General features: G+C 48.8%; 2 protein-coding genes across 13 annotated transcripts in view; both read left to right on the top strand.

The window, feature by feature from the left end:
• The first annotated feature begins 849 nt into the window (after window positions 1-849).
• LOC140629700 (melanoma-associated antigen 10-like) lies at window positions 850-4947 on the top strand. Of its 10 annotated transcripts, none has more exons than XM_072819261.1 (4): window positions 850-1274; window positions 2787-2883; window positions 3126-3219; window positions 3645-4947. In XM_072819261.1, exon 4 carries the CDS (start codon window positions 3834-3836, stop codon window positions 4281-4283), a length of 450 nt encoding a protein of 149 aa, XP_072675362.1. In that variant the 5' UTR covers window positions 850-1274; window positions 2787-2883; window positions 3126-3219; window positions 3645-3833; the 3' UTR covers window positions 4284-4947. The 10 variants fall into 10 exon arrangements, with proteins under 10 accessions (XP_072675362.1, XP_072675370.1, XP_072675366.1 ...); XM_072819262.1 differs by lacking the exon at window positions 850-1274 and adding an exon at window positions 2107-2569; XM_072819269.1 differs by lacking the exon at window positions 2787-2883 and having other exon boundaries at window positions 3665-4947.
• An 8378-nt stretch (window positions 4948-13325) lies between these two features.
• TMEM185A (transmembrane protein 185A) overlaps window positions 13326-27473 on the top strand; it is a 35815-nt gene continuing 21667 nt past the window's right edge. The window contains exon 1 of one of the 3 annotated variants that reach the window (XM_072819276.1): window positions 13326-13595. In XM_072819276.1, the coding sequence (XP_072675377.1) occupies window positions 13558-13595 (38 nt within the window). In that variant the 5' untranslated portion in view covers window positions 13326-13557. Of the gene's footprint in view, window positions 13596-14275; window positions 14524-17003; window positions 17066-27473 lie in introns of those variants that run through there. The other 2 variants (XM_072819277.1, XM_072819275.1) reach the window with 2 other exon arrangements.

Below are 27473 nucleotides of genomic sequence, written 5' to 3'. Positions count from 1 at the left end.
ATGCAGTCATTATGTCCCCTCCATGTCCTCCAAAATATGATAGCTCCCTTCCTATTTCCAGTTTCTTTGAAACTGTATTACTTTCCTATTGCTGTGGTAACAGATCACCACAAAGTTAGTGGCACAACACAAATTCATTAATGGAACAACACAAATGTTGGAAGTCAGAAGTCCCAGGAGAGTCTCACTGGGCTAACATCAAGCCATGAGCAGGGCTGTGATGCTTTGGGAAGTCTCCAAGGAGAAATGTGTTTTCATGACTTTTCCAACACCCAGAGGGTGACCACCATCTTTGGCTCATAGATGCTTCCTCCATCTTGAAAGTCAGCAATGGGCAGTTGAGTCTCTCACATGACCGTCTCCTTCCACTTTTGGTATAAATACATATACAAACGCATGTATAACGGGAACACACACGCACATACGTGTGTCGCTGTCCGTATTTAGGTGATATGTACGTACATTTGCATACCAGCACCTATAATCTGCACACCTTATACATACGCGTGCACTGGACACACGCTAGGTAGAGAGGGACGGTGTGTTTCTCCCGATGACGCAGCATGTCAGGGGAAAACTCCCTGCAGTGGGCCCCGCAATACGGGACACCCCTAGACACCCTTGCAGCTGCTCGGCCGCCCCCAGGAAACTAAACCTTTAACACGATGTCCCTAAAGTCTGGCTGCTGGCCAAGGGACCCCGTGGGAAGGGGCGCTTCCTCCCGGCCCCTGCCCCTGCCCTGCCCCGGGGCTATGGGCGCTGCGGCTGCACAGCAGGCCTGTGTCCTGATGAGGGCCTCCTGGGTGAGGACTGAGAGCCGACCTGTGCCAGGACGCTGGGGGCCGCCGAACCCTGCTGTGCCCCTGCCGGCAGCCCTGGGCCACCCCGGGACCTGCAGAGCCGGTGGGGCCCGAGCCGCAGCAACCACCCCTCGGGCGCTCAGGGACGACACGTCGGGGCCTGAGAGGCTCGGTGTAAGGGGCACCGACTGAGGTCTGCAGAGAGCCGAGGCCGCAGCCCGCCCGAGTCCGGGGAGGGAGGACCCGCGAGAGGACCCAGGGAGCCTCCCACAGGTGTCCTCCTACCCCCGCCACGCAGAGCCCATCTCCCGCGGACGTGCAACCAGCCCTTAGGGACCCCTGGCACGGGGTCCGGATGTGACGTGGGCCGACTTCCGCCTCGGAGGTCTGAGGGAGCGGAGGGCCTCGTGTGGGGGGCGCATTGGGGTCCCCTGGAAGGAGGCCAGGCCCGGGCCGGCGGCAGCCGGGCAGCAGGTAGCCCCGGGAGGGGGCTCCGAGGGCGGGGGAGGGGCCCCGGAGGGCGGCGGGGGGTGGGGGGGCTCTTTCTGAACCCTGAGAGACCACACGGGGGAAGGTGGGGCCGCGGCGTCGAGCTGAGGCCTGGATGCCGGGGCCTGGGGCAGAGGCCTCGGATCCCCGGAGGCAGGACGGGCCCGGGCCCTCCCCGGAGTGGGGTGAGGAGCTGAGGGAGAACTGCGGGGGTCCCCCACCCCACCTTCATGCCTCCACTCCTCCCTGCGAGAGAGAGTCACTGGGCCCCCACCTCGGGGCTGGGGGCGGCCCTGGGGAGGCCGGACACACACGGCCACCCGGGAAATGGGCTGGGGGGGGGGTTGGGGACCCGAGCCCAGGGAGCTCAGGAGCCCAATCCTAAGGGAAGTTTGCCAGGGCCTGAGGGGGGGAGGGACCAAGGAGCCCAGGACAGAGGGGACCCGGCGGAGGTCAGGGCCCATGGTGAGCCGGGAAGGCCGCGGAGGAGCCGAATGGGGCCGGATGGTGGCGGCGGGTGCGGAAGGCCTGGGACATCCGGGTACCCGAGAGCCTGAGGCCTGGTGTGGCGGGAGCAGACGCTGAGGGTGCTGGAGGGAGGGTCCCGGGGCTAAGGGGAGGCGAGGGATGGACCCTGAGGGGGACAGAGGGGACCCGGCGGAGGTCAGGGCCCACGGTGAGCCCGGGAAGGCCGCGGAGGAGCGGGACGGGGCCGGATGGTGGCGGCGGGTGAGGCAGGCCTGGGACATCCGGGTACCCGAGAGCCTGGGGCCTGGTGTGGCGGGAGCAGACACTGAGCGGGGGGGAGGGTCCAGGGGCTAAGGGGAGGCGAGGGATGGACACTGAGCTGCCAGAGGGGAACAGGCAGATAGTCGCCAGGGCTGAGTTCCCCTGGGAGTTGGGGATCTGCCCTCCAGCCTGAGGCAGGGCGGCCAGACTTCCACATCTGGGTCTCCCGAGACACTGGGGACCCTTGGGGTCAGGAGCAGGGCTTCCCTGAGGGGGCAGAGGGTGGACCTCTGCCCACCCCACACTGATGGGGTCGGTGGCCCCCTAGCCAGGCCTCAGGTCCAGGAGGTTATTGCCCCGAAATCTGGGTGCCCCTCCCTGGCAGCCCTGGGAAGGGAACCAGGGCCGGTCCTGTCTGGGGGAGCCCCTCCTCCTCTCCAGATCCTTGAGCTCAGAGAGGAGAGGGCCTGTGCCTGAGTGTCTGGACTTAGGTCAGCAGAGGAGGCGGGTGCCCTGCCCTGGCCGTGATCCAGGCCCTGGCAGGGGTCAAGGTGAGAAATGAGCAGATGCCTTCCTCAGCAGGATCCCTAGGAACCGGGCCGCCCGGACGTTTGTGTGGACCATATGGAGGGGTGGGAGGGTAGACCGACTGATTTCTCTGGACTTTGGCTGGTGGAGGGTCGTGGCAGGGGCCCTTGCAAGGAAGGTGCAAGGAGGGTGGCCTCAGGGCCAGCCGAGGATTCTTCTCTGGCCTTCTGTGTGCTCCAGGTGAAGAGCGAGAGGCGCCCCATTCGAGCCCAGATGGAAGCCAGAGCTGGCCCATCCTTTGTGCATGATCCAGGACCAGTCCTGGAGACTTTGACAGGTTTGGCCACAGCTGGGCCCCTGGCTTCCTCCTGTTGAGTGTTGGGGACCTGTGATCTTGCAGGGACAGTTTGGCCTGAGAAGGACAGGGCCGGGGCAGTCTTTTGAGAGGCTAAGGAGGGGACTCCCCACCTTGACTGCTGGAGACCTCCCAGAGAATGTGCCAGCCCTCCTGTCCACACTGGGGCCCAGGGCTGGGCTGGCGGTCTGCACCCAGAGGCGCCTTCTCCTTCCTTCCTGCAGGGACTTCAAGAAGTGACAGCAGAGGAATCGATCTGAGGCAGGGGTCCCTCAGGTCACAGACCAGAGTTGACGCGGGCCAGTGCCACTTGTCCAGGTGAGGTGCACGCTCTCTCCGTCCCTGGTTTCAGGGGTTCTCCCAGCCCAACACAGTGTAGCTCTCTGCAGGGGAGCCGGGCACGGCCCCCTGTCAGCCCTGGCACCTCAGGGTATCTTGGCCGGGCTGCCCCCTGACAAGCTCTCCCAACTGTCTTCAGGTTCAGCCTGAATGTGTTACCATGCCCCTAGGTAAGAGCATCGAACTTTGGAAGGTGGCAGAAGACCCAGAAGAGGCCTGGGGCCTGGTGGATGCCCAGCTCTCTGGGGCTGAGGTGGAGGAGGAGGGAAAGAAAGATGTTCCATCTTCCCCTTCTCCCCCTTCTCTTCCGTATCCTGTGTCTCCTCTCATTCTGTACTCCTCCTCCTCCTCCCCCCCTCCTCCTTCTCCTCCTTCTCTTCTTCCCCTTCCTTGTCCTTTTCTAGCATGGTCTTTGGCCCCCCAGAGGAGGGATCTGCTACTCCCACGGCCCTGAGTGTTCCCCAGTGCTCTCAGAGTGCTGACCCCTCCCCCAGTGGTGGGGCTTCTGGTGGCCTTGATCAGCCTGAGCTTCCTGGCCCCAGCATCCAGCGGAGGGAGGAGATGAGGAGTCCTTGGTGGAGGGCAGTTTCCACATGAAGATGTTTGCCCTGTTGATGTTCCTGCTTCTCAAGTATCGCATCAAGCAGCCCACCACCAAGGTAGAGATGCTGGAGGTCGTCACTCCAGAATACCAGGACGACTTCCCCGTCATCTTGAGCCAAGCATCCAGATGCATGCAGCTGGTCTTTGGCCTAGACGTGATTGAAGTGGATCCCAGGGAGCACTCCTACGTCCTCAACCCCATCCTGGGCCTCACCTGGGATGGGATGCTGAGCGATCAGTGGGGCCTGCCCAAGACCAGCCTCCTGGGGCTGGTCCTGTGGTTGGTCCTCCTGCAGGACGACTGTGCCACCGAGGAGGAGGTGTGGGAGGCTCTGGGGGTCACAGGGGTGTACGATGGACAAGAGCACATCATCTATGGGGAGCCCAGGGACCTCCTCACCAATGTCTGGGTGCAGGAATGCTACATGCAATGCCGGTAGGTGGCAGGATCGATCCTGCCTATTACGAGTTCCTGTGGGGTCCCAGGGCCTATGAGGAAACCAGTAAGTTGCAGGTCATCGACTATGTGCTCCTGGTCCGTAGCAATGATGTGAGTTCCTCCCTGGCCCTGTGAGAAGAGGTTGGTGGATAAGGAAGATGGGGCCAGAGCCCCAGGGGTAGCTAGGCCCTTTCCAAGCTTTGGTGGGGTCGGCATGAAGGGAGACCTTAGGGTGCTTCCTCCCTGTGTTTTCCTGTTGGGTGTGTAAAGAGAAAGTCCTGGGTGTTCTCAGGAGTTAAGGGCCAGGGCAGGTTGGGAGAATGCAGGGCCAAGAGCCTCTCTGGGGCCCTGGGCTCTGCGATAACCCCAACATCCAGTGTTTGGTTGCTTTGAGGAAGCTCTCCATGTTTGTTCTTTTGAGATAGAAGTTTTCTGCAGCCCAGTGTGAGTGACATGCACCCCTTCCCATTCGTACTTCCCCAGTTCAAGAGTTAAGAGTTTTGTCATGTCCTGGATACAAGTTGGGAGACCTTCCCTCCTTGTTTGGGTTCTGGATGAAATCACAGGGCATTGGCATTGGAATTTGTTGGAAAGGCCAAGAGTGCAGCAGGCAAGTGCTGGAGTGTGGAAATAGGAAAATAAACAGTGTTCACTTTTGCTTCTTATCTATGCCGTGTGTCATTTTTCCAAAGTACCGTCGATGTGCGCTCCTGCATTCACTTGGTTTTTCAGGAACGGAAGAGAAGGGTCCTGTCTGAGGCCAAGGGAGCCCTGCTGGCAGCTGCCTCATGGCCACAGAGCAGCTGAGCTCAGAGAGGACATGAGGGGCCCGGGGTCACACTGCCTTCCAGGACTGTGTCTAGCGGCCACTATCCCACAGGAAGGCAGGGAGGGGTGCCCTGAGACCTGAGCCAGCCAACCAGCCCTGAGCTTTTCCTGGAATTGTGGGAGGTCTGAGTTGCCCCCAGTGAGGCAAGAAGACTGCCCCAGCGTCACGGCCATTGAATCCTATGTGGTCTGAGAGGGTCGTGTGCAGACAGCTCATTCTGCTCAGTTTCTCTTCGGTTCCCCTTGCTCTCCCATCCTGGGATATGTCACAGGAACAGCAAATTCTTAGGGCAGGGGGTGTGGTGGTGGACGTTACAATAAGGCTGGACCTTCTCCCAACCACTAACGGTCCTCAGTCGCCAGTGGTCCCGTGTGCCGGTCTCTCCTGAAATGGGACAGTAACAGAGACTGGCAGGTGGCAGTGCATCAGGGGAAAGAGCACGTTGTCAGCCCGTGGAGATTTTCGAGGTTCTTGCCATGGGAAGTGCAGCAAGGTGCTAGGAGTGAGGAGGGATCCCTATTCCTGAACCACCACAGCCAGGTGAGTGTGCATAGTAGTGACAATCAGATGTAATCCTGCCTTGGAAGCACCTGCCCCACAGCTGGTGGGCACGTGGGGGCATTCTGCAGAAGAGTCACTGTACCCCACTTAGAGGGCCGGTGGGCAGTCCTTCCTGCCACCTGACCCTCGGGTCCCCGAGACGCGGCCATCAATCCCCTCAGGCCCCACACGAGGCTCCTTCAGGAGGCCGGCTGCCCGCTGACCAGTTGCCTGGCTGGGATCGGGGGCGTCCTGTCCTGGGGTGCAGCCGGACAGCCCCCACAGCCCCGGCTGCTTGCCCTGCCCTGTCTCTCCTGACCGTGGCCTCAGCCTGCAGACCTTATGGCTTAGTCCTCTTTCCCCACTGCCAACCGCTCCCTACCCAGTGCTGCTGCTCACTGGCACTCATCTTGCTGTGGGGGTCCCCAGACAGGGATCCCCTCTCTGCCTACCTGTGCTCCCAGGGGTGCTGACCAGGCCGCGTCGGCAGGGCCGGTCCTAGGCCCAGGCCTGGGTCCCGGGTCCTAGGTCCCAGGCCGTGTCCTAGGGGCCGGTAATGACACTCCTAGCCTGGTGACTGTGGAGACTGTCCCTGGTGGTTCTTGTCAGAGAACTCCTGGGTGATAGCCATCACTCCGTGAAGCTGGTGTCCTTGTGAAGGCCACTGTGAGGTTGGCTTTCTGAGGCTGACCCAGAGAGGGGGTGTGGATCTGTCAGTCATCCCCAGAGTTGCCTCGGACCCTGGGGTCCCGAAATGGCACTTTGAGCAGAGGAAAGTGTAGTGAGTGATGGCGGTGGTCACTGGTATGCTCCCCCACACCCCACAGGCCCTCAGGTTCACATGAGGGTTTTGCAAGCAGGCGGGCAGGAGGGCCTTTGGGTCCCCAGTTGGCAGGCAGTGCAGAAGGTCGGCCCTTTCACGAGAGGGGGGATGAGGAGCACCCGCCATCCTGAGGCTGGTGGCCTTGGCAGAAGTCCCAGGTGCAGGCCTGTGGGCCAGTCGTGGTTGGATGCCGGGACCCTGCGTGCTGTCCTGGGAGGAAAGTGACTGCTGGGCCCAGGGTTTGATCCAGGCCACCATGGACTGCTGGCATGGAGCACTCAGGGCGCCTGAGCACCAGCACGAGGGTCCTCGGTGAGGCATCTCCAGGGTGCCAGGTCCTATCCCACAATGTCTGTGTTCACACACAGTGGCCAGGTGTCTGGCAGTTGTCACCAGGCCAAGGTGGATTAGGCAGGAGATCCCCGGTCCTCAGCAGGAAGTCTTGACTTTCCCTATATGCCCCAAGCCTGCCACTTTACATTCTGCCTTGGGGCGTCTCATCCATGGTTCTGCTTCTCTGTTAAGCCCCCATCCCCCAGCCATGACACATCCTGCCCTAAATTCCAGCCTCCGTGGGGAGGAGTTGACTTCTTTCCTGGGTCTTGCCTGCCTTCTTCTGTGACAGATTCCCGGACAGCTGCCCTGTAACTCTTCACGAGCACATATGGGGTGTGACTCCAAGGGACCTCCTGAAATAGCATCCAGGGTCAAAAGCACATGTACCTAGCACTCAGATGAAGAGACTGTCCTAAGTCACTATAAGAAACTCTCATTGTGGGGATGCAGTGAATTTGCACAGGCCGGGTGGGTATGTTTTTCAAACTACTGGCCTGCTGTGTGTCTGACTTCCAACCTCTCCGGGCAGTGGGCCTGCAGGAGAACATTGGGTCTCTCAGTTGCCTGGAAGAGAAGGGGACCAGACTGGAGTGGAAGTCCTGAGAGCAGTGGCCAGGCCTGAACCTCTGAGCAGCCTGCAGTGGCCACAGTTCAACACTCACCTCCAAGTGAAAACTATCCTTACACCTTCTGTCCTAGAGCCCATCACTCCTCATCTCCGTTTCAGAATACATGGTAATCCAATTGGGTTGTGAAGGGACACATGAGCGGGTCCAGTATCTGGCTCTCTGTTTCCTCTTTGGTAAGATGGGGAAGATTTGTGCCTTGACTTGAGACTATACTCATTTCCTAGGACTACCTACCAAGGTACCACAAATTGAATGTGGGCAGATTTCTTTTCTCACAATTATGGATGCTCACAGTCCACACTCAAGGTGTTTGTAGGGCCATGCTCCCCCTGAAAGCTCTGGAGAAGGTTCTGTTCTTGCCTCTTCCAGCATCTCGCACCCCCAATTTTTCCTTGGCTCTCAGTCTCATCAATCCAGGATTTTCCTTCTCACATGGCTGCCTTCCTTCTGTACTTTTGTATGTCCAATTTCCCCTCTTCTTATGAGGACACCAGTCAGACTCCTTATGGCCCCCTCTAATGAGCTCATCTGACCTGGAGTACATCTGCCAAGATGGTATGTCCAAATAAGGTCACCTCTCTTTTCTTTGGGATTAGTAGTTCAGCATAATTTTCAGGGGAGTGTAATTCAACCCCTAAGAAAAATTATATACAAGTTGTCATCTGTATATAAAATTATTGTCAAAGTAGGTGGGCACTAAGGAGCTATTACTTCTGAGCATCTGAGATATACATTCTCCCCCACATTTTAATATTGTTGAATCAGTTTCTGTCTGATCCAACAATTTACACATTTACACAATTTACAATCCACATGTAAATTGGCTGATGCAATGTTTTCCTCCCTTGACAATTAGTTAACAAATGGATGGTCCATCTCAAGTGGATGGGCATGTGCAAACGTGGTCTAACTTATTATGTAATAACACTCAAAAACCCTCAGTGTGTCAGTGACCTGGAGAATGTGGAGCAGAAAGGAGAGTGGGTGCCTGCAGATAAGCCTGCAGCTACTACAGGCTGAGGAATAATAGATCATTGCTCCTGGCAGATGCTGGGGTCCCAGTTTGAGGCCTGGGGGAGGGAGCCCTGCTTCTTTGAAGGGATCTTGGGACATTGTGACTCCTGCCTGTATCTCCCAGGGGCTCCCTGGTTACTGACTGGATGCAGGATGCAGGGAGGGAGCTGCTGGCTAAAGGGATTCAGGAGCTGAGTCCTCACTGTGCACAGGCCTAGGGTTGCAAATAGACCAGGGTAAGGGGGAGTGTGCTGTATGTCAAGCCAGAGAAAATAATCATTTTAGGCCACAGGATCCCAGGATGGACTGGAGACTGGGAGAAAGCCATCCACCTGTATTAGAAATGTATGGATCAAGCTCACTGAGACATGGCTTCATGTTGCTTGGCTCAATATGCTGTGTTTACACACAGGATCTCGCATGGCCCAGGTCAGTTCCTGTTCTGTTCCAGGGTCAGGCTGAGGAAAACACTTTTTTAAAAAATATATATTTTTATATATTTGACAAAGAGAGAGAGCACAAGCAGGGGGAACGGCAGAAGGAAAGGGCTCCCACTGAGCCGGGAGCCTGACAGACGTGGGACTCGATCCAGGATATTCCAGGATCATGACCTAAGCTGAAGGCAGAGGCTAAACCATCGGAGCCACCCAGGCGCCCCAGGAAAACACTTTTGTGATGAGCTCTCAGAGCCCAACCTAGAGGACCTGCCTGAAAGGAGGGTGCCTCCACACTCCACAGAGACTCAGACTCCACAGAGAATGAACATAGATGACAGTTTTCTCCAAAGCTCCACCTGCCTCCACTTGCATGACCTCTGTGCCTTTGCAAGTGTTCTCTCTGCCTATAATCCCCTTTCTTCTCTTACTGGCTCAGCAGTTCTCCTGTCCTGGAAGGTGATCACATACAACACGGTGTATTAACAGTGCTTTTCACAGCACCAGGCACAAAGCGGATGCTTTGAGAAAGACATTAGCTGAAAGTGACAGAAGGAATGAAGGCTGCAAGCTGCCCCAGCCAAAAGGGTGCATTAGGAGAAGACATGGGGGAGGATGCCCGGGTGGCTCAGTGGTGGAGCGTCTGCCTTTGGCTCAGGTTGTGATCCCGGGGTCCTGGCATCAAGTCCTGCATCAGGCTCCCCGTACGGAGCCTGCTTCTCCCTCTGTGTCTCTGTGTCTCTCATGAATAAATAAATAAAATATTTTTTAAAGGAGAAAACATGAGAAATAAGAGGGCATCTTATGTGAAGGGCAGAGGGTCCCAGAGACATGTGGCAGAAAGCCAGTATGGAATCACAAAGGGCAAAAGGCAAGCCATGAGTGGAGATGCAGGAATGAGAACATGACAGGAGTGAAGAGAGAAGGGAATTGTGTGGGCAGCTGCTTGGTAACCTCTTACAGGGATGTTTCTTCCTGTCTGCCCAGGAGGCCTGGCCACATGTACTTGACCTGGTCTTTACAGGCGCATCTCACTGGAGGACGAGGTCCTAGGAGCCTCTCTCTCCACCTGGGAAGCCTTCCTGGAGCCCCTGGTGACAGGAGAGGTCCAAGGAGGATAATACAGGGACACCATGGTGGCTCTGTAGGCCCAGACACAGCCTGCCCACTCCACCTTCCAATAGGAAATAGTCCCTGCTCCCTTCACTGGGAAGTGTGCTCCAGAAAGGATGCTGGCCCACTTGCTTCCTGAGCCGCCCTTGGTGACAAGAGGGCCAATGGTGCTTTGGGACTTCCTTCCTTCCCTCTCATCTCTCCATGGTTGCAATTTACAGCTCCTTGGGGACATCTCCATGATAAAGTGGCTCCTTCTGGGCCCTTGAAGAAGACCAAGGATTTGCAGCTTGAAATCCAAGCAGAACCATACATATTACCTTCTTGGCTTCTTCCATTGCTCCTAGCCTCCTCCCCAAGTTCCTGGAGTCCCCAAACCCAGCTATATGTCCTACAGCCCCCCTGTCCAGACTCCAGCCACCTCTCAGGGAGATCTCAGGAACAGAATGATGACACACTTACCCAAGTCAACTTGAAGTAGCCAGAAAAAGGGCTGCCTCAGGAAGCAAGTGGTGCATTTTGCAAGCAGAGTCCTGGGGACTCCTGTGATTCTCTAATTGGTGGAATTCAGGATGTGGACTTTGGGGAACTTAGAGTGGAGAATGTCAGGTTGAAAGTGACTTAGCCTTCAGCTGGCATCTTGTGTCTCTTGGCTGAAGACATTGTCAAGCTGATCCCCCCCCCAGGGAGTTTAGGGGGCCTGCTGGCCTTCCCCAGGATTGGATCCCAGCTCTTTCTCCTTCCACTGGAGCAGTGGTGAAGCTGGTTTGAGTCTTATAACTCCATGCTCTGTCCACCCTGCTGTGCCCCAGGCCACAGCCACTTTTTTCCCCTAACCCAGGCCCTCTATGACCCAAGTGCCTGAATGTACCAGATTCTCTCCTTCACAGCCCTGCTCTTCAGAAGCCTGCCCTCCACACAATCACTTTGGAGCCAGTGTGAATGTTGAATTGGACAAGCCACCAACTTATCAGAAGGATGGTACAAATCCAAGGTAGTCTTCAAAACCATGTTATATGCTGATGTTTCTGGGACACTGTAACATGTACCCACTCCAAAGCCACATGGATGTGCTTTCTGGCTTATTTGGGGTCATGCTTTTTCAATTCTGTGCCATTTCATGCCTTTGAATAAGGAACATTAAGAATCTGTAGTAATAAGATGGCCCTGAAATTTGGTGGTGAATCAAAATTTGCTAGGGGAGATGATGTGGGCATCATCCTGTGTATGGCCCAGAATCTTTCCTCAATGTCTGGGTAACTCATGGGTCTGTGCACACAGGCCAGTAAAGCTTTGGGCCTTTGGTCAGGGTGAGACACTGAATGGGAGGTCAGGAGTTGGCAGTACATTGGCAGCAGGGTCTTTTGCACTTGCCAGAGAGAGGACAAGAGGGACACCTGGATATTCTGATTTTTATTTCCATGAGTGCACCAGTAGAGTACAGGGCTGGGCCTCCTGTGAACTGAAGGCAGTCCAGATACATCCACTTCGTGAGGATTGGTGATGTGAGGCCTTGGAATAGTTCAATGCTTCCCTTATGTTCCCATGGACAGGCCTATAAGCTCCCCTCAGCAATTTGGCTCATCAGAGCAAAAGATTACAACAATTGGTTTGTGCATTAGTGTTCTGTTCCTCAGGCCGGGCAGCCCTCATATCTGGTCATGTCTGGGGGACTGTGAGCTGCAGAGCTGTGCATCAGCTCTGGGACTCCCTGGGACCTTACCAAAGTAGTGCCTGCCCTCAAGACTCTGGCCTCTGAGCAGCCTACTTGGTCTCGGTCGGTGAAGTTTTTGAAAGGGCAAGAGTAGCTGTTGTTAAAGCATCTTAGCACAAACCATCTTAATGCCTGTTTATGGTAGGTCACTGGTAATTAAGATGGTGTTGGCAAGTACTTCATTGCAGAGTGCGGGCTGCAGTTCCAGCCGCCTCCCACTTGCCTGTACTAGCTGGGTAGCCCAAGGCACACCATACAAACCTCTCTGTGCCTCAGCTTTCTCTTCTGTATTTAAATGTTCACTGAGAACCTCCTCAGGGGTAGACACTAGACTGTACCCAGAGGATGGGCAAGGAAGCTGGACCAAAAAGCCTGGGACTGGTTTCTGGTGCTTCAGCAGCTGACAAACCTGATTCAGGTTACTCATCCTTAAAAGCAGCTCCTGTGGTAATATCCATTCTCCAGTGGGTTTGGGAAGCCTAATTACCACTTGTGAAATGTTTTCAGTTTCTCAGAAGAAAGATGATACATCATGACAAGGTATGACTATCATAATAACTGTGATCTTCTCAAGCTGCCCCCAGGGCTAACCCATATAAAAATTGCCATTCATGAAACTCTGTTATTGTAACAAAGTACAACTATTATCCATAATGATGCTAGACTAATGTGTAAGGTATTGCTGTGCTCATGGAAAGTCTTAAATAAGCAGGAAGTGAAGAAGGTAGAGTAGGTCACCTGCTGTGAACTTGTCCAGCTCTCGAATTCCAAAAGTAAATAGACTCTTTGAGGAGGTAGGGCCTGGGAAGAGCGCTGGAGAGTAACAGCACTCCCTGAGCAACTGGCGTGAGCCAAGCAGTGCTATGCATGCTATGCCATCAAAGTTTAGGAAGTTGGTTTTATCATCTCCATTTTGCAGAGAAGAAAAATTGAGGCGTAAAGATGTTGACTTGTCTAAGGGAGATGAAGCTAGCAGTTATAAATAGGATGACCAAGAGTGGAGGAAGAGTCCAGGTGGGAAGTGACCACAAAGCTTAGGCAGGGACCAAGGAGTCTCTAACTAGGTTAGTAAATGGGAGGATGACTACCCGATCCCCAGTGTGACATGCCCCCATGAATAGGTCTGCTGCCAACAGAGAGGGCAGCCCAGGAGGAGAAGGCGGTTGGGAGGAAAGATGACTGTGGCACAGGGTAACCGGAGTGTGGGACTTCCCAGCAGCATGTGGCCATATGCTGGTCTGGGCCTTGGGAGGGAAGTTGAGATGCAGACTTGGGAGTCACCGACAGGACACGTGAAGCCTGGGGTAAGATCGCCAAAGCGCAACGAGTCCCCGTGGCCACAACTCCCCCAGCCCCACCGCGAGTCTCAGGGGAAATCTCCGGAAGGCAGCGCGGGCTAAGGTGACAGGTGCCTGCGAAGACCTTTCCGGGTGGTGCGCTCCTTTCCCGCAGGCCTGGACCGAGCCGCCTCACCCGGGCTCCCCGCCTCTCATAGCCTCCACGTCCCCCGCACGAACCCGGGGCCGCATGCCGCCAGTTGTGAGGGCGGCGTCGCACGAGGCTCGCTCGCGGCGCTTTCCCGGCCGACGGGGCGGGGCTGGGCGCATGCGCCGCCGCCGTACGGAAGCCCGGAAGGAGGGGCGGGGGGCGGTGGCTCAGGTTTCTCCGGGCGGCGGCGGCGACTAAGGTGGTGACGGCGACGAAGGTGGTGAAGGCGGCGGCGGCGGCGGCGGCGGCAGCGGGGACACGGCTCGCGCTGGCACTATGAACCCGCTGTAACGCGCAGGCTGCGCGGCGCGGGGGGAGGGGGGAGGAGGAGGCCGCCGCGGCGAAGTTCTCCGCCATGAACCTGAGGGGCCTCTTCCAGGACTTCAACCCGAGGTGAGGCGCTGCTGGGGAGGCGCGGCGGCCGTGAGGCTGCGGCGGGCGGCGGGGTAGCTCCCCGCGGTGCGAGCGGCGCTCCGGGCAGCACTTCCCGTTCCCGCGCCCGGTGCCTTCAGCGCCCCCACCCCACCCCACCCCACCCCGGGCCTCGGCCCCGCGGGAGCCGGGTTCCTCTTGGCCAGCCCACCCTCGCTGCTGGCCCAACGCTCCCCTGGCGTCCCCTCTTCCCGCACCCCGCTGCCTGCCCTCGGTTCCACGCGCCGGGGCCCTGTCGCTTGACCCAACACCCCTACTGCCCCCCCCCAACTGTTTCCTCCAGTTTCTCTGAGCCCTTGAGGTTTTCTTTGCATGTATGCCCACCCCTCGCTTGTTTTGCTGCTTTGTCGGGTGATATCTGAAACGACGTTGAATCCTTGGAGTCGGTATCAGGGTATGGCAATACCTTACATAATGCCTCTGGGGGTGAACCTGACGATTTTCCGTGCGCCGTTTCTCATCAGTCTTCACTGTAAGTTTATTTGCAGGAAGTAGATATTGCCGTCCTGCTTCCCAGCTGGGGAATATCCAGTGGACTATGTGGAGAGAACACTGACTGAGGAAGGAATCCAGCGCCTGTCCTTGCACTTGCCCAAGTGTTCTGTAACTCTGTTCCCTCCCCCAGGCTGTGCGCTCCCTGAAGCTGAGACCCATCTCCTGCATATCTCACTATTCCCAGCACCTCCCACGGTGGCGGCGGCATCTGAAACAGAGCAGGCCCTTATAAAATGTTTGTGGAACTAAACTGAGCCAAAAGACCTGGATTGAAGACCAGGCCCCATGTGACTGGGTTACATATTCTCTCCTCATCTGAAGAATAAGGAGTTGGCCTAATTGATCTTCCAAATCCACCAGTCTGTGAAGAAATACCTGTTTCCCTTATTTGCTGGTGCGAAGCTGTGCCCTCAATCAGCCTTTTGTACGCTAGGTCCCATGCCATGTGCTTCAGATTCTGGGAGGTCCCAGTTTAGGGATGGAGTAGAATATGTAAATCGATGATTTACAGCACTGTGCAGTGTTGCACTGTGGGAGCCCTGAGGAGACCACTGCCTGGGTTGCTTGTGGGGGATGAAGGGAAGTCTTGGGAGAGACTGTTAGGAGTGCAGACTCCCTGGGGACAGTGACATTTTAAACTACAAGCCATTGTGACTTCCTAGGTGCTCTTATACGTCTTTGAGCACTACTGAGTTCATATTCCAGTCTGGAGTGCCAATGTCCCTATCACAGTGTAGTCATTATCATTGTTGGCCTCAAAGGCATTTTGCATAGAGGAGCGTGTTGAGAGAAAGTGAGGGAGAAGGACTGCAGCACCTCCCTCTGCTGCTCCTAGGGCTGAAGATTGATCTACAGGGTAGCAGAACTGGGGCTGGAGCTGGAAGGGCCTTGTGTGTCTACATTGTTTGGTGAGGGTGGTAAGAAAGATAAGTAAAATCTGAATTGTTTTGTATCCTTGGGCCACTTGCTTATCTGCTTTATCTGTACAATGAGTATAATCTCAGCAGGATGGGAAGCCAAATTAATGATTGATTGCAAAGTGCTTTACAAATAGATAGCTCCAGCACTATTTTGCAAGGTGACAGATAATTCAGAACCCAAGAACTGCCTCAGGTGTTCTAACTAGCTGACAGTTGCCAAAGCACAATAGTGCTGCAAAGATAACATCCTTCACCACTTTCTTTTCCTGCAGCCCCTTCACCACCCCCAAAAATTGGTGTATGAAAATTACAATGAAATATTAGCTATCTAAAAGGATTTATAGTAATCATCAATATATTTACCAACACTTTAATTCTACTGGGATTGAAATGTATCTCTAAGTTTATAGACCTTTTATAGGGCATCATTTTCCTGATACAGTGTTGCTTCAGTGGGAGTCCTGTTGCCTCCCAGTGGTGACTGCTAAGACAGTGGCCAGGTAATACTGGCAGGTCTGTTGTGTCATTCCTGTTGCCTCCCAGTGGTGACTGCTAGGACAGTGGCCAGGTAATATTGGAAGGTCTGTTGTGTCATGCCTTGGGGGCACACCTAGTTTTTGACATTGTTCTTTAGTCTTGTTCCATGCGGAGGAGGTCCTTCTAGACAACTAGAGTGCAAACCAAGGGGGCGTAGACAGGAAAATACCTTGTGCCAGGGTCTCTAACCTTGGTGCTGCTGCCTTTCTCCCTGCATCTGATTTGGAGCCAGTTCAACATCCCCCTGGGTAGAAACCCCAGGACATTGGCACATGCTGTTCTCTTTGCCAGGAATGTTTCCCTCTCCTCTCCTCCTGATCTAGTTAATTCTTATTTATCCTTGAGAACTTAGCTCACTTGTTACTTGCTGAGGGAAGCCTTTCTGACTTAATAAGTCCACTGATATTTGTTTATACAGTCTCTGTAGTATGCTGAATTCTTCCATCATAGCAGTTATTTGTACCCTTATATTTGTGTGCTTATTTGATTAGTGCCTTTCTCCCCTACTAAACTATAAGCTTCATGGGACCATGGCCATGATTTCTGTCCATTATGTTATCCTGCATACCTGGAATAGCACCTGACTCAGTAAATATTTACAAAATGGATGGATGACTCTCCAGAGCCTATAGGAGAAATCTAAAACAGCTTCTTCCAATCATGGCTTTTCTGGTGGTCTGTGGCTTGGTTCTCTTTCTTCTCGTATTCTGCCCTCCTTCAGAATGCAGTCATTCCATTAGAGAGACAGGAAAGACCGTGACGCTAAGGCAGAACGTGGCTGCCTTTACTCTGTGGATTATGTGTGTCACAAAAATAGTCACTGTCATGGTTTTGTGGGTTCCAGGGCATGGGCCATGGCTCCAAATCTCCTTTCCAGTCTTTTGATCTTGATGAGTCTGAACCCACTGCTGTATTGCCAGGGCTCTGGAAAACTGCAGTAACGGACAATGATTCACAAATGTCAGCGCTCAGATGCACAAGGCTGCCAGCTGACCCTCTGCCTATTTCCATCTGGCACAGAACTGGTTGATCATGGACTTCTTTTTAGTTATACAGGTTAAGACTCGCTGAAACAGGCACACTGGACCCACCAAGTCCTTCTCTGAATGCCTGATGCTTTCTAACATAACAGTGAGGGAGCCTTCTTCATTGAATAGGAGACTATCAGTAGTGTACAGAATTGGCAGACTGATTCTGAGGTGCTTGTAGGAGGTGGGGATCTGGGAGTAGGTGGCATTAAGCCAGCACCCTGGCCACACTATGGAGCCTTGATATTTTCTGCTAACTTGCTGGAGTTGCTGGCTTGGAGAAGGCCTTTTAGCCATGGTAGCCCGGCAGTGCTGGAAGGCTGTGAGAACTCTGCTAGGCCTTCTGAATCATCTGCAGTGAACTCCTGACAGTGTGGTGCATCCCACAGGTGTCCTGGTCTGGGATGAAAGCTGAGGGATGCTGCTCATGGGAGCACGGAGTACTAAGGAGGTCAGTAGTGTTTAGAAGTTTCCATATGCCACAACTTCTAAATCCATTCTGTTGTCTGTGTAAGTTATCTTGTCTCTTCTTTGAATTTAGGAAAAATGGATGTGATTTCTGGTAACTGTTAACAAAAGGTAGCTACCTGGCCTTTACCAGTCATTTATAAAATATTTATATTTAAAGCATTCATCAAACATCTCCCAAGTTCCTACTGTGTGCCAAGAGATGCTCTAGGTGTTTCTAAGTACAGAAACAATTCCTCTCCATGCTCAAACCTGGCAGTAGAAGCAGAAATTGGAAGAGAAGTTAAAATTCACCACAGAAACAGGCATTCCAGAGATGGGAACCAAATGCTGTGGAAGCACGAGGGGTAGAGCCACCAGTTCTGGCAGAACAGTCAAGGAAGGTTCCATGATGTGATCTTGGAGGGTATAATTGTAGGGTTTTGTCAGACAAGAGGGCAGGCATGTTAGGAGGGACAGAGGATGTAGAGGCACAGGGTTCCTGAGAGGGCCTGGTATGCTCAGACGAAATGTCAGTGTGGTGGCAGCATTGCAGGTGGCACATGTCCTATGATTTAAAAATAGTACATGTGGTATTAATAATGATTACTGCAAATATTATTTACATATTACTTTTTTTGTTTTAAAGCTGGCTCCAGACCCAAAGGTAGTGAGCGTATATTGGTTCTTTTCATGACCTACTCACCCACCACCCAAATTTCTGTTTGTTTACCTGTTGTTCTGTCATCGCAAGCCACCTAGAGTAAGGAAAACCTCTCAATTATGCTGAGGTTATTATTAATCATCAGTGTGACTTATGGGGCACCTAGCATGGGTTGGGCATTATCTCACATCTTTGCAACAACTCTGCAAGTTAGATGATCAGCCTTGTTTTGCAGAGTCTTAGAGACCTTGCGACATCCCTGAAGTCACACAGGCAGCAAGGGGCCAGGCCAGGATTCTGACGTGAGTCAGTTGATCTTCTGAAGCCTGTGCTCATTCCTGCGTGCCATGCGACCTCTCTAATTTAGTGACAGGCCTGCCCATGACACAATGGGTCCAACATCCCAAGGAACCTTCTATTTATGAATTGTGATTACACAAAGCAAAACTTATATCTAAGCTTACACATCCAAATGAATATTATTCCTCTAAGAAGTTACTTAGGAAAAAGAAATATGTATCTACCAATTCCACTATTCATATTCCTTGTTACTCATCTGAAATTTCCTTCAGAGTCAGATTACAAATCATATAAGGAAATCTGTCTCATTGCTTAATAATCATGGATCATTTTTGAACGAAAATAGTGCCACCTAGTTTGATCATGCATCTTACTCATTAAACTTGGCTCTGACTGACTTTTGGCCATTTCCAAAAATTGAATTCGCTCTCAGTGAAGAGTTGGCACCATTGAGGGTATTCAAAAGAAGAGACTGCAGGTTCTTAAGGCAATTCCAGGAGGAAAGCTCTAAAGGTGGTTTGAACAATGAAGTGGAATTAGCTCATTGCCTCCCAGGGGGACTGTTTAAAGGCGACAAGTCCCATTTGAATGCATAATTTCTGGTTTTAAAAATATCATTCCCATTACTTGATAATTACACACATATCACATGTTTTTCTTGGCTGTGAGCTCTTTGAAGTCCAGGATGTTGAGGCATTCAATAAATGCGCTGAATGAGTGGATGTTGAGTACAAATAGACATGTACCATCGGAGACTCTGTTATAGGGGAGAGACAGTGGGTGGGAGGAGTTTTAGATGGTTTCCTAGGACTCTAGGAGTTAAGCCTCCCAATACTGAGCTTGAGGTTTCCAGTTGCCTTGCCTGATCATAGGTTGTACCTGTACTAGAATTCAAGATGCAAGCCTTGAATTGAGATAGGCTCCTTATATCTAATGATTCTTATTTTGTCAGCTATGGCCTAGTAGGGAGAAAAACAATTGCTAAGTGGGATTGTTACAACTTTTCTCTTTTAGAATACTCCTGGCAGCAAAACATAGGTAAAATCGATCATTTACACAAGGCTTCCACATCCCCCAATCTTAGTGAATTAATATGTGAGCAAATCCAGGAGGAGATAGGCTTAGGGAGAGTGAATCCCCCCCCCACACACACACACATGATTGCATAGCTGATAAACTTCCAGTCTGGCCTCATTCTAGTTCTCCTTAAGAGTGACTTGTTTTTATTGGGCTTTTGTGCTTTCTTACATCTTATGGTTATATGCTTTTAAACATTTTTCATCTTAATGAAACCAATTAAAATTGGCACTAAGAGAATTTAAATTTTGTCAGTAAGGTTCTGCTCAGTGTAAGAGATACAGTCCCTTTAACAGTTTGGGAGAGTGTCAGCAGTTTGTCAGTTGGAGCCATTCTCTGAAGTAGTAGACAGGCATCCACAGGGATGTGTCACCCAAAGTGTGTGTGCATGCATGCGTTTGTGTGTACATGTGTATGCATGTGCATGTGTGTATGCCTGCTGCATGTAACTGGAAAAGACTGATGGATCTAAAATGAGTCCATCTGCATTCTTTTGATTTGCAGAAAACAGATATTGGAACTTTGACACTCAGAGTCATCTCTTTCCTACCTTTCCCTCCCTCCATCCCTTTATTTTCCCTACAAAGTGGGGAGAGAGAGAATTTGAGCCTCAAGCAGAAAGCTCCGTATACATTTCAGAGAGGATACTAGCTTTGTAGTTTGACCCCTGTAACGCTCCATAGTGATTGTGTACTAGCATGGCAGATTTATAGAGTGGAAGACATCCACTGTAAAGGTATAATTGGAAAAGTGAAATCTAGGAAGTAGTGGTTTATGCCACAATATCCAGCGGAACTTCCATTTGCTGGTTTGTGGAGAATTAAGCAAAATCTATTTTTATACTTGGACTCCGGTCTAAATGTTTCTTGAAAAGTGACTCAAAGTAGTTTAGGCTTTGACTGACTTTTTTGTTAAATAAATTTTCTGGTCATTGTGTTATTACTGCATCACATTCTCTGCTCACCAGTGAGGTTTGGAATTCCCTATTGGATATGCAGTCATCTTTTTAACTTGGCTGTCAAATGTGTTGGTATAGTTGACATACCTTCTTCCCCAATTACAAATGTGTGTATAAATTACATCTTCTAAAATTTCTGAGTATGTTATTTGACCAACTTTGTATGTTATTTGACCAACTTTGTAGTTCATTTTTTTCAAAGAACCAGCTGTTGGTGTTACTGATTGGTTCACTTTTGTATCTGTATTTCTGCTTTTAGTTTTACTATTTCCATATTTTGGCTCCTTTGGGTTTTTTCCCCTCCCTAAATTTCTTAGATAAAGACTTAGTTCATTAGTTTTCCCTTTGCCTCTTTTTTTCTTTTCTTTTTTGCTTTTAGTTCTACTTTGGGAGTGGTTATGTTTTCTCTGAACCTTGCTTTGGCAGCAGCCCAGATGTTTTAATGTTTTAGTAGTATTTTAAATATTCTCCAATAGTGTTCAGTTTCATCGTGGATTTAGTCATTACTTAAGGAAGGAAACAAGCATTTATTGGCTCTTACCTGCTAGGTGCCAGACCTTGCAATAGGTGCTTTCTGATAGGTTATTTAATTCTTACCTCAGCACTGCCTGTTAGAGATAGTATTGTCTGCATTTTGCTCATGAAGAACTGACAATTCAAACAGAGCTGCACAAATAATCTCTTTGGCTCTGCTGCACTGCTTCACAAGTGGACATTGAAAAAGATCCATATGGTTAGGCAACATTCAGTCTATTGTTGTCAGTTTATTATGAATTGTGTAGAATTTCTGCTTCCAATCTCTGCCAGTTACAATCTACCTTACACATTGTTCTGTGCCTTTTTTTCTGTTCAGAAAATCTTCAGGGTCTCCCCATTGCCTATTAATAAATTCCAAGGACTTTACCTTAGTATCCAAATCCCTCTACCTCGTTACCCTAGCATACTTTCCCCTTATTTCCTCTGGTGCCTTACCTCCTGGTTGCCTAGCTTCCTGCGCCTCCCCCCACCCCCCCGCAAGATTTACAGAATTTACTCTGAGTGTTCCAGTCCCCTGGGATACAGCAAAACTGTTTAATACTTCAAAAAATCTTATCTCCTCCCTCTGTTCCTATTAGTCTGTGAGCTAACTTCTGGGCAGAGACTTCCTTTTTCATTTTTATACATTCCATACGTTGAAAGCACTCAAACAGTTTTTTTTAAAGATTTTATTATTTATGATAGACATAGAGAGAGAGAGAGGCAGAGACACAGGCAGAGGGAGAAGCAGACTCCATACTGGGAGCCCGATGTGGGACTCGATCCTGGGACTCCAGGATCGCACCCTGGGCCGAAGGCATGCGCTAAAGTGCTGAGTCACCCAGGGATCCCCTCAAACGGTTTTTTAAATTTTATTTTATCTTTGAAAGATTTTACTTAAATTGTAGTTAACATGTAGTGTATTATTAGTTTCAGGGGTAGAATTTAGTGATTCATCAGTTGCATGTAACGCACAGTACTTGTTACATCTGCCCTCCTTAGATTTGTGTTTATTGTGTGTCAGTGCCTCATGATCCTTTTTGTCCCCCATCTGCAAAAATCTGTGTGTATGTAAAGAAAGCCTAATTTTTTTCCTGCTACTTGACACTCTCTGTAGAGAGAATCATGCTATTTTTATGTACTCTAGTGTTCATTTCCATAGTTTCCTTAGGAATTTTGTCAACTTTATCTGTGATTATTTAATAAATAGTAGCATGTAGAAGCCCACAATGAAAATATCTATGTATATTATTAAAAGAAAAATGGTCAGATTAGTGTCATAGTCTATGGCCATATTGATAGGTTTTCATTGTTTACATTTTCATTATTAGTCATTTTAACATTTTAATAATTTATCTTTGAAATCTACCAGATTACTAATAGACTGCTGCTCTTACCCTCACCCAGACATGATAAACTTTGTCATCTCCTTTCTTTTTTTTTTTTTTTTTAATTTTATTTATGATAGTCACAGAGAGAGAGAGGCAGAGACACAGGCAGAGGGAGAAGCAGGCTCCATGCACCGGGAGCCTGATGTGGGATTCGATCCCGGGTCTCCAGGATCGCGCCCTGGGCCAAAGGCAGGCGCCAAACCACTGCGCCACCCAGGGATCCCCTGTCATCTCCTTTCTTGCAGTTGGTTTGACTTTTGAAATCAGTTGCAAATGTGACTCTTGAATGCAACAGATTTAGTTTTTTAATCCAGTAAGTGAACTTTCTTATTATAGGTCTATGATAGGCAGAATAATGCCCCCCCCCAAATATACACACATCCTAATTCTAGGAACCTGGGAATATATTCCATTATATAGCAAAGAGGAATTAATGTAGCAGATGGAATTAAGGTTGCTAATCAGCTGCCTTGAAAATAGGGAGATTATTCTGGATTCCCTGGCAAGGCCAATAATCACAGGTCTTAAATGTAGAAGAGGGAGGCAGAAGAGGTCAGAGTGAGTCGATGTAAGGAGGACTGAACTCTCCCCCACTGGCTTTGAAACTGGAGGAAGGGGCCATGAGCCAAGGGGCTACAAGGCAGCATCTGGCAGCTGGTCAGGCAGGGAAACTATCTTCTCCTAGAGACTCTGAAAGGATCACAGCTCTGGTGGCACTTGATTTTAGCCCAGTGAGAGAACCATTTCAGACATTTGATGTCTGGGACAGTAAAGATAATAAATTTATACTTTTTAAAGTCATTATGTTGGTGGTAATTTTGATAGTAATAGGTGAGTAGTATAAGAATGTTTCATCCGGGGATCCCTGGGTGGCTCAGTGGTTCAGCGCCTGCCTTTGGCCCAGGGTGTGATCCTGTAGTCCCGGGATCGAGTCCCGCATCGGGCTCTTGGCATGGAGCCTGCTTCTCCCTCTGCCTGTGTCTCTGCCTCTCTCTCTCTATCTGTGTCTATCATAAATAACTAAATCTTTAAAAAAAAAAAAAGAACGTTTCATCCTATTTGTATTTTTCAACCCCAGTATTTGAAGTAGGAATTATATTTTTGTATTATTATTTGTCCTCTTGTAAGTTCATCTTGTTTCTGCTTTTCATTTTTCATGTAATAGACCCAGAGCTCTTAATTTCCTTTAAAAATTTTTAAAGATTTTATTTATTTATTTATGAGAGACACAGAGACAGAGGCAGAGACATAGGCAGAAGGAAAAGCAGGCTTCCTGTGAGGAGCCCGATATGGAACGCAGTCCCTGGGCTGGGATCATGCCCTGAGCCAAAGGCAGATGCTCATCCGAGGACCCACCCAGGCGTCCCATAATTTCCCTAAACTACATCAAAAACTATGAAGTAATCAGTTTCCCAACATTTTAAACATTTTGGTACTTCTATTCTCATAAATTCCTACTATTTTCTTCAATTAAATTAAAAGAAACCTCTTTCAGGGAAGATCATGAGTTTAACTCGGAGGGTTTACTCTCCCAGTATCTCATCTATTTTTTGTTTATAGTTTGAAAATTCTTTAGAAAAATTTTACCTCTATGTATTATTTAATTTACCTATGAATCCTATGTTTACCATTGTCCTTGCATTTGTTAATGTTCTCATTCACTTATCTTTTCTAAAAGTCTGTTTTCAAGTCCATCCATTGTTTCTGGTAATGGTATGTGTAGCCATAGGCTTTGGTTGACAAATTAGTCTGGTTTTCTAGTTTTTTCCACTATATCTCCCTTGTGCTTTCAGAGAGAAAAAGTCGCTTCTGCTGATTCCTTCTCTGTGGTGATAACTCCATTTCCATTAGCTTGTGAGTCCCCCTCAAGCCTATTTCTTCTTTAGAGGCTAGTGGTGAGGTCATTCTTACCTTGGCAGCTTTCAGTGGTAGCTCTCTTTGGCTTTGTAGCACCTCACAAAGAGCCTCACTTGGTTTGAGAATTAATAATCATAACTAACATATATTTAGTGCAGCAGTTATCAAACCATTTTTCACAGACTCCCCTTGGGGGTGGGGCTTGAGAACCTTTCTGCAAGGCCATAGCTGTTTTTTTTTTAAGATTTTATTATTTATGTGAGAGAGAGAGAGAGAGGGAGGGAGGGGGAGAGAGGCAGAGAGAGGCAGAGACACAGGCAGGGGGAGAAGCAGGCTCCATGCAGGGAGCCCGATGTGGGATCCATACCGGGTCTCCAGGATCATGCCCCAGGCTGAAGGCAGCGCTAAACCGCTGAGCCACCTTAGGCTGCCCCGCAGCTGTTTTCATAATACTAGGATGTTCTGTGCCTCTGTCTGTGTTGACATTTGCACTTATGGTACAAAAGCAGTGCTGGATAAACTGCTGGCACCTGAGCATGAATCAAGCTGGTGACAGGAAACCATGCTAATAGTCATTGGATTCTTCACTGCGGTCTGCTTGCAGTTTTTTTTTTTTTTAAAGCCAGTTCACATAAGGATGTCCTTAATAAAGTATAAAAAAATACCAGTCTCATTAAATATTGACCTTTGAGCAAACATCTGCCTAATATTCTGTGTGACAAAATAGGAAGAATGCAAAAAATCTGTCTGCTGTATACTGAAGTACAGTGGTTGACTCAAGGGAAAACATTTGTGGGGGTGCCTGGTTGGCATAGTCAGTAGAGTCTGCAACTCTTGATCTCAAGGTTGTAAGTTCAAGCCCCATGTTGGGTGTAGAGATAACTTACAACAACAGAAAACCCACTTATGTGCCTGGGCTACAAGCTGCCTTTTTTCATGGAACACCCATTTTTACCTGGGAGAACAACTAACAGGACTATGGCTATTTGTATTAGGGCATTTGGCAGACATTTTCCCTGAAAATCCAAGTGAACTTGTAGCTTGGAAATAACAGCACTGATACACAATAAACACAAACCTAATTTAAAATTCAAACAACAGTTGTTGGAGTGCCTTCAGTATTTTCAACAAGGAAAACAACTGATGGTGTTTTTGTAAACTGTAAAATTGGAGCTTTCAAGGGAAAATCTGAATTTTTTAGAAGTTTTGGGAAGCCTGGGTGGCTCAGTGGTTGAGCGTCTGCCTTCGGCTCCAATCGTGATCCTGGGGTCCTGCAATTGGGTCCTGCATTGGGCTCCCTGCAGAGATCCTGCTTCTCCCTCTGCCTGTGTCTCTGCTTCTCTGTGTCTCTCATGAATGAATGGATAAAATCTTATAAAAAAAGAGTTATTGAAAAGTTTTATCTACCCATGAATTTGACAGCCTCCCATTACTTAACATATTTCTTATAAAATGGGTTGTGATAATAACTACTGTGATTTTTTTGCCTTTGTATAGTGAAATGAGTCAACATGTGAAAAATTTTTATTACTCAGTGAACTAATATTTTTCAATCAACCCACATGGTATTATAATTAATGCAGGGATAAAACATTCATTCTAAGTGCAAGAGACCCATGGATTTTAATGTAGTGGACAACAAAAAGTTCATTGATAGGGTTTCAGATTCCACATCACAGTTAACCTTCAGGAAAGTACCACTGGTTGACTTTTAGTATTCTGTCAAAGAAGAATATCCACCATTATATGAAAGAGCTATTAAAATACTCAGTTCTTTTCTAACTACAAATCTCTGTGAAGCCAGATTTCCTTCATATGCTCAAATCAAAACAACATATTGCAATAGAATGAATGCACGATGTAGATATTAAAATCTAGGTGTCTTTTATGAAGCCAGACATTTAAAAAATTTTCAAAACTAGGGATCCCTGGGTGGCGCAGTGGTTTAGCGCCTGCCTTTGGCCCAGGGCGCAATCCTGGAGCCCGGGATCGAGTCCCACATCAGGATCCCGGTGCATGGAGCCTGCTTCTCCCTCTGCCTGTGTCTCTGCCTCTCTCTCTCTCTCTCTCTGTGACTATCATAAATATAAATAAATAAATAAATAAATAAAAAATAAAGGGGGATACTCCCTAACATTTAAAAAAATAAAAAATAATAAAAAATAAAAAATAAAAAATTTTCAAAACTATAAAAAATTGTGAAAAATGTTTTTTCTCATTAAAATTATGTTACTTGTGTTAATATATAATGACTATTATTTTTAAGTGAACTAATAAATATTTCAAAAATAACCATTTTAAAATCTTATACAGTGAATAACAATAGATATGACCCATATAAACAAAGCTTTTGGGTTCCTCAGTAATTTTTAAGAGTGTAAAGGAATCCTGATACAAAAATTTTTGAGAACCACTAATGTAGTGCTTTACACAAAGCATTTTTTGTATTCATTATCTTTAACTTACAACCACCTTGTGAGGTACATGTTACTCTGATTTTATAGATGAGAATATTGTGACACAAAAAGGCAGTATATTATATTCTAGATAGCAACCTTTCCAAATCTGATGGTCTTCCCACTAGTTTTTTTTAATTGTTACCATTATAATTGTTACTGTATGTATTAAAGGAGATTTGGAAATCTCATTATAAGTGTTACCATGTATATTTTTTGAGGTTTTTACTTGAGTTTATACTTCATTTGGACTTCTGGCCTCCAAAACTATAAGAGAATAAGCATCTATTGTTTTAAGCCACCAAGTTGGTGGTAATTTGTTATAGGAACCATAGGAAATTAATACACAGAGTATGTAAATCTTAACAATACCAAATTTTCTAATCTATAAACATGGTAACTCTTCATTGGTTTAGATCTTTAATAGTGTTTGGTAGGTTTCAGTGTACAGGTCTTGCACATCTTTTGTTAACATTTATTTCAGTATTTCATATTTTGATGATGTTTTTAAATGGCAGTCTTCATGAACTTTTAATTTTAGAATAGTTTTAGATTTTTAGGAAAGTTGTAGTGAATGATAGTTTGGATGTATCTTGCAAGAAGTTACTGTGGCCAAGTTCAAAAAGGGTGTTGCCTGTGCTCTCCTCTAGGATTTTGATGGAATCTTGTCTCATATTAAGATATTTCTTCCATTTTGAGTTTATCATTGTGTATGATGTAAGAGAATGGTCTAGTTTCATTCTTCTGCAGGTGGATGTCCAATTTTCCCAGCACCATTTATTGAAGAGACTGTCTTTTGTCCAATGGAGAGTCTTTCCTCCTTTGTTGAATATTAGTTGACCATAAAGATGAGGGTCCACTTCTGGATTCTCTATTCTGTTCCATTGATCTATGTGTCTGTTTTTGTGCCAGTACCACACTGTATTGATGACCACAGCTTTGCAGTACAACCTGAAATCTGGCATTGTGATACCCCCAGCTATGGTTTTCTTTTTTTAATATTCCCCTGGCTATTCGGGGTCTTTTCTCATTCCACACAAACCTTAAGATGATTTGTTCCAACTCTCTGAAGAAAGTCCATGGTATTTTGATAGGGATTGCATTAAACGTGTAAATTGCCCTGGGTAAGTAACATTGACATTTTCACAATATTAATTCTTCCAATCCATGATCAAGGAATATTTTTCTATCTC

The sequence above is a fragment of the Canis lupus genome (genome assembly GCF_048164855.1).
Source record: "Canis lupus baileyi chromosome X unlocalized genomic scaffold, mCanLup2.hap1 SUPER_X_unloc_4, whole genome shotgun sequence".
Taxonomy (NCBI): domain Eukaryota; kingdom Metazoa; phylum Chordata; class Mammalia; order Carnivora; family Canidae; genus Canis; species Canis lupus.
This window is presented reverse-complemented; position numbering and strand designations above follow the sequence as displayed.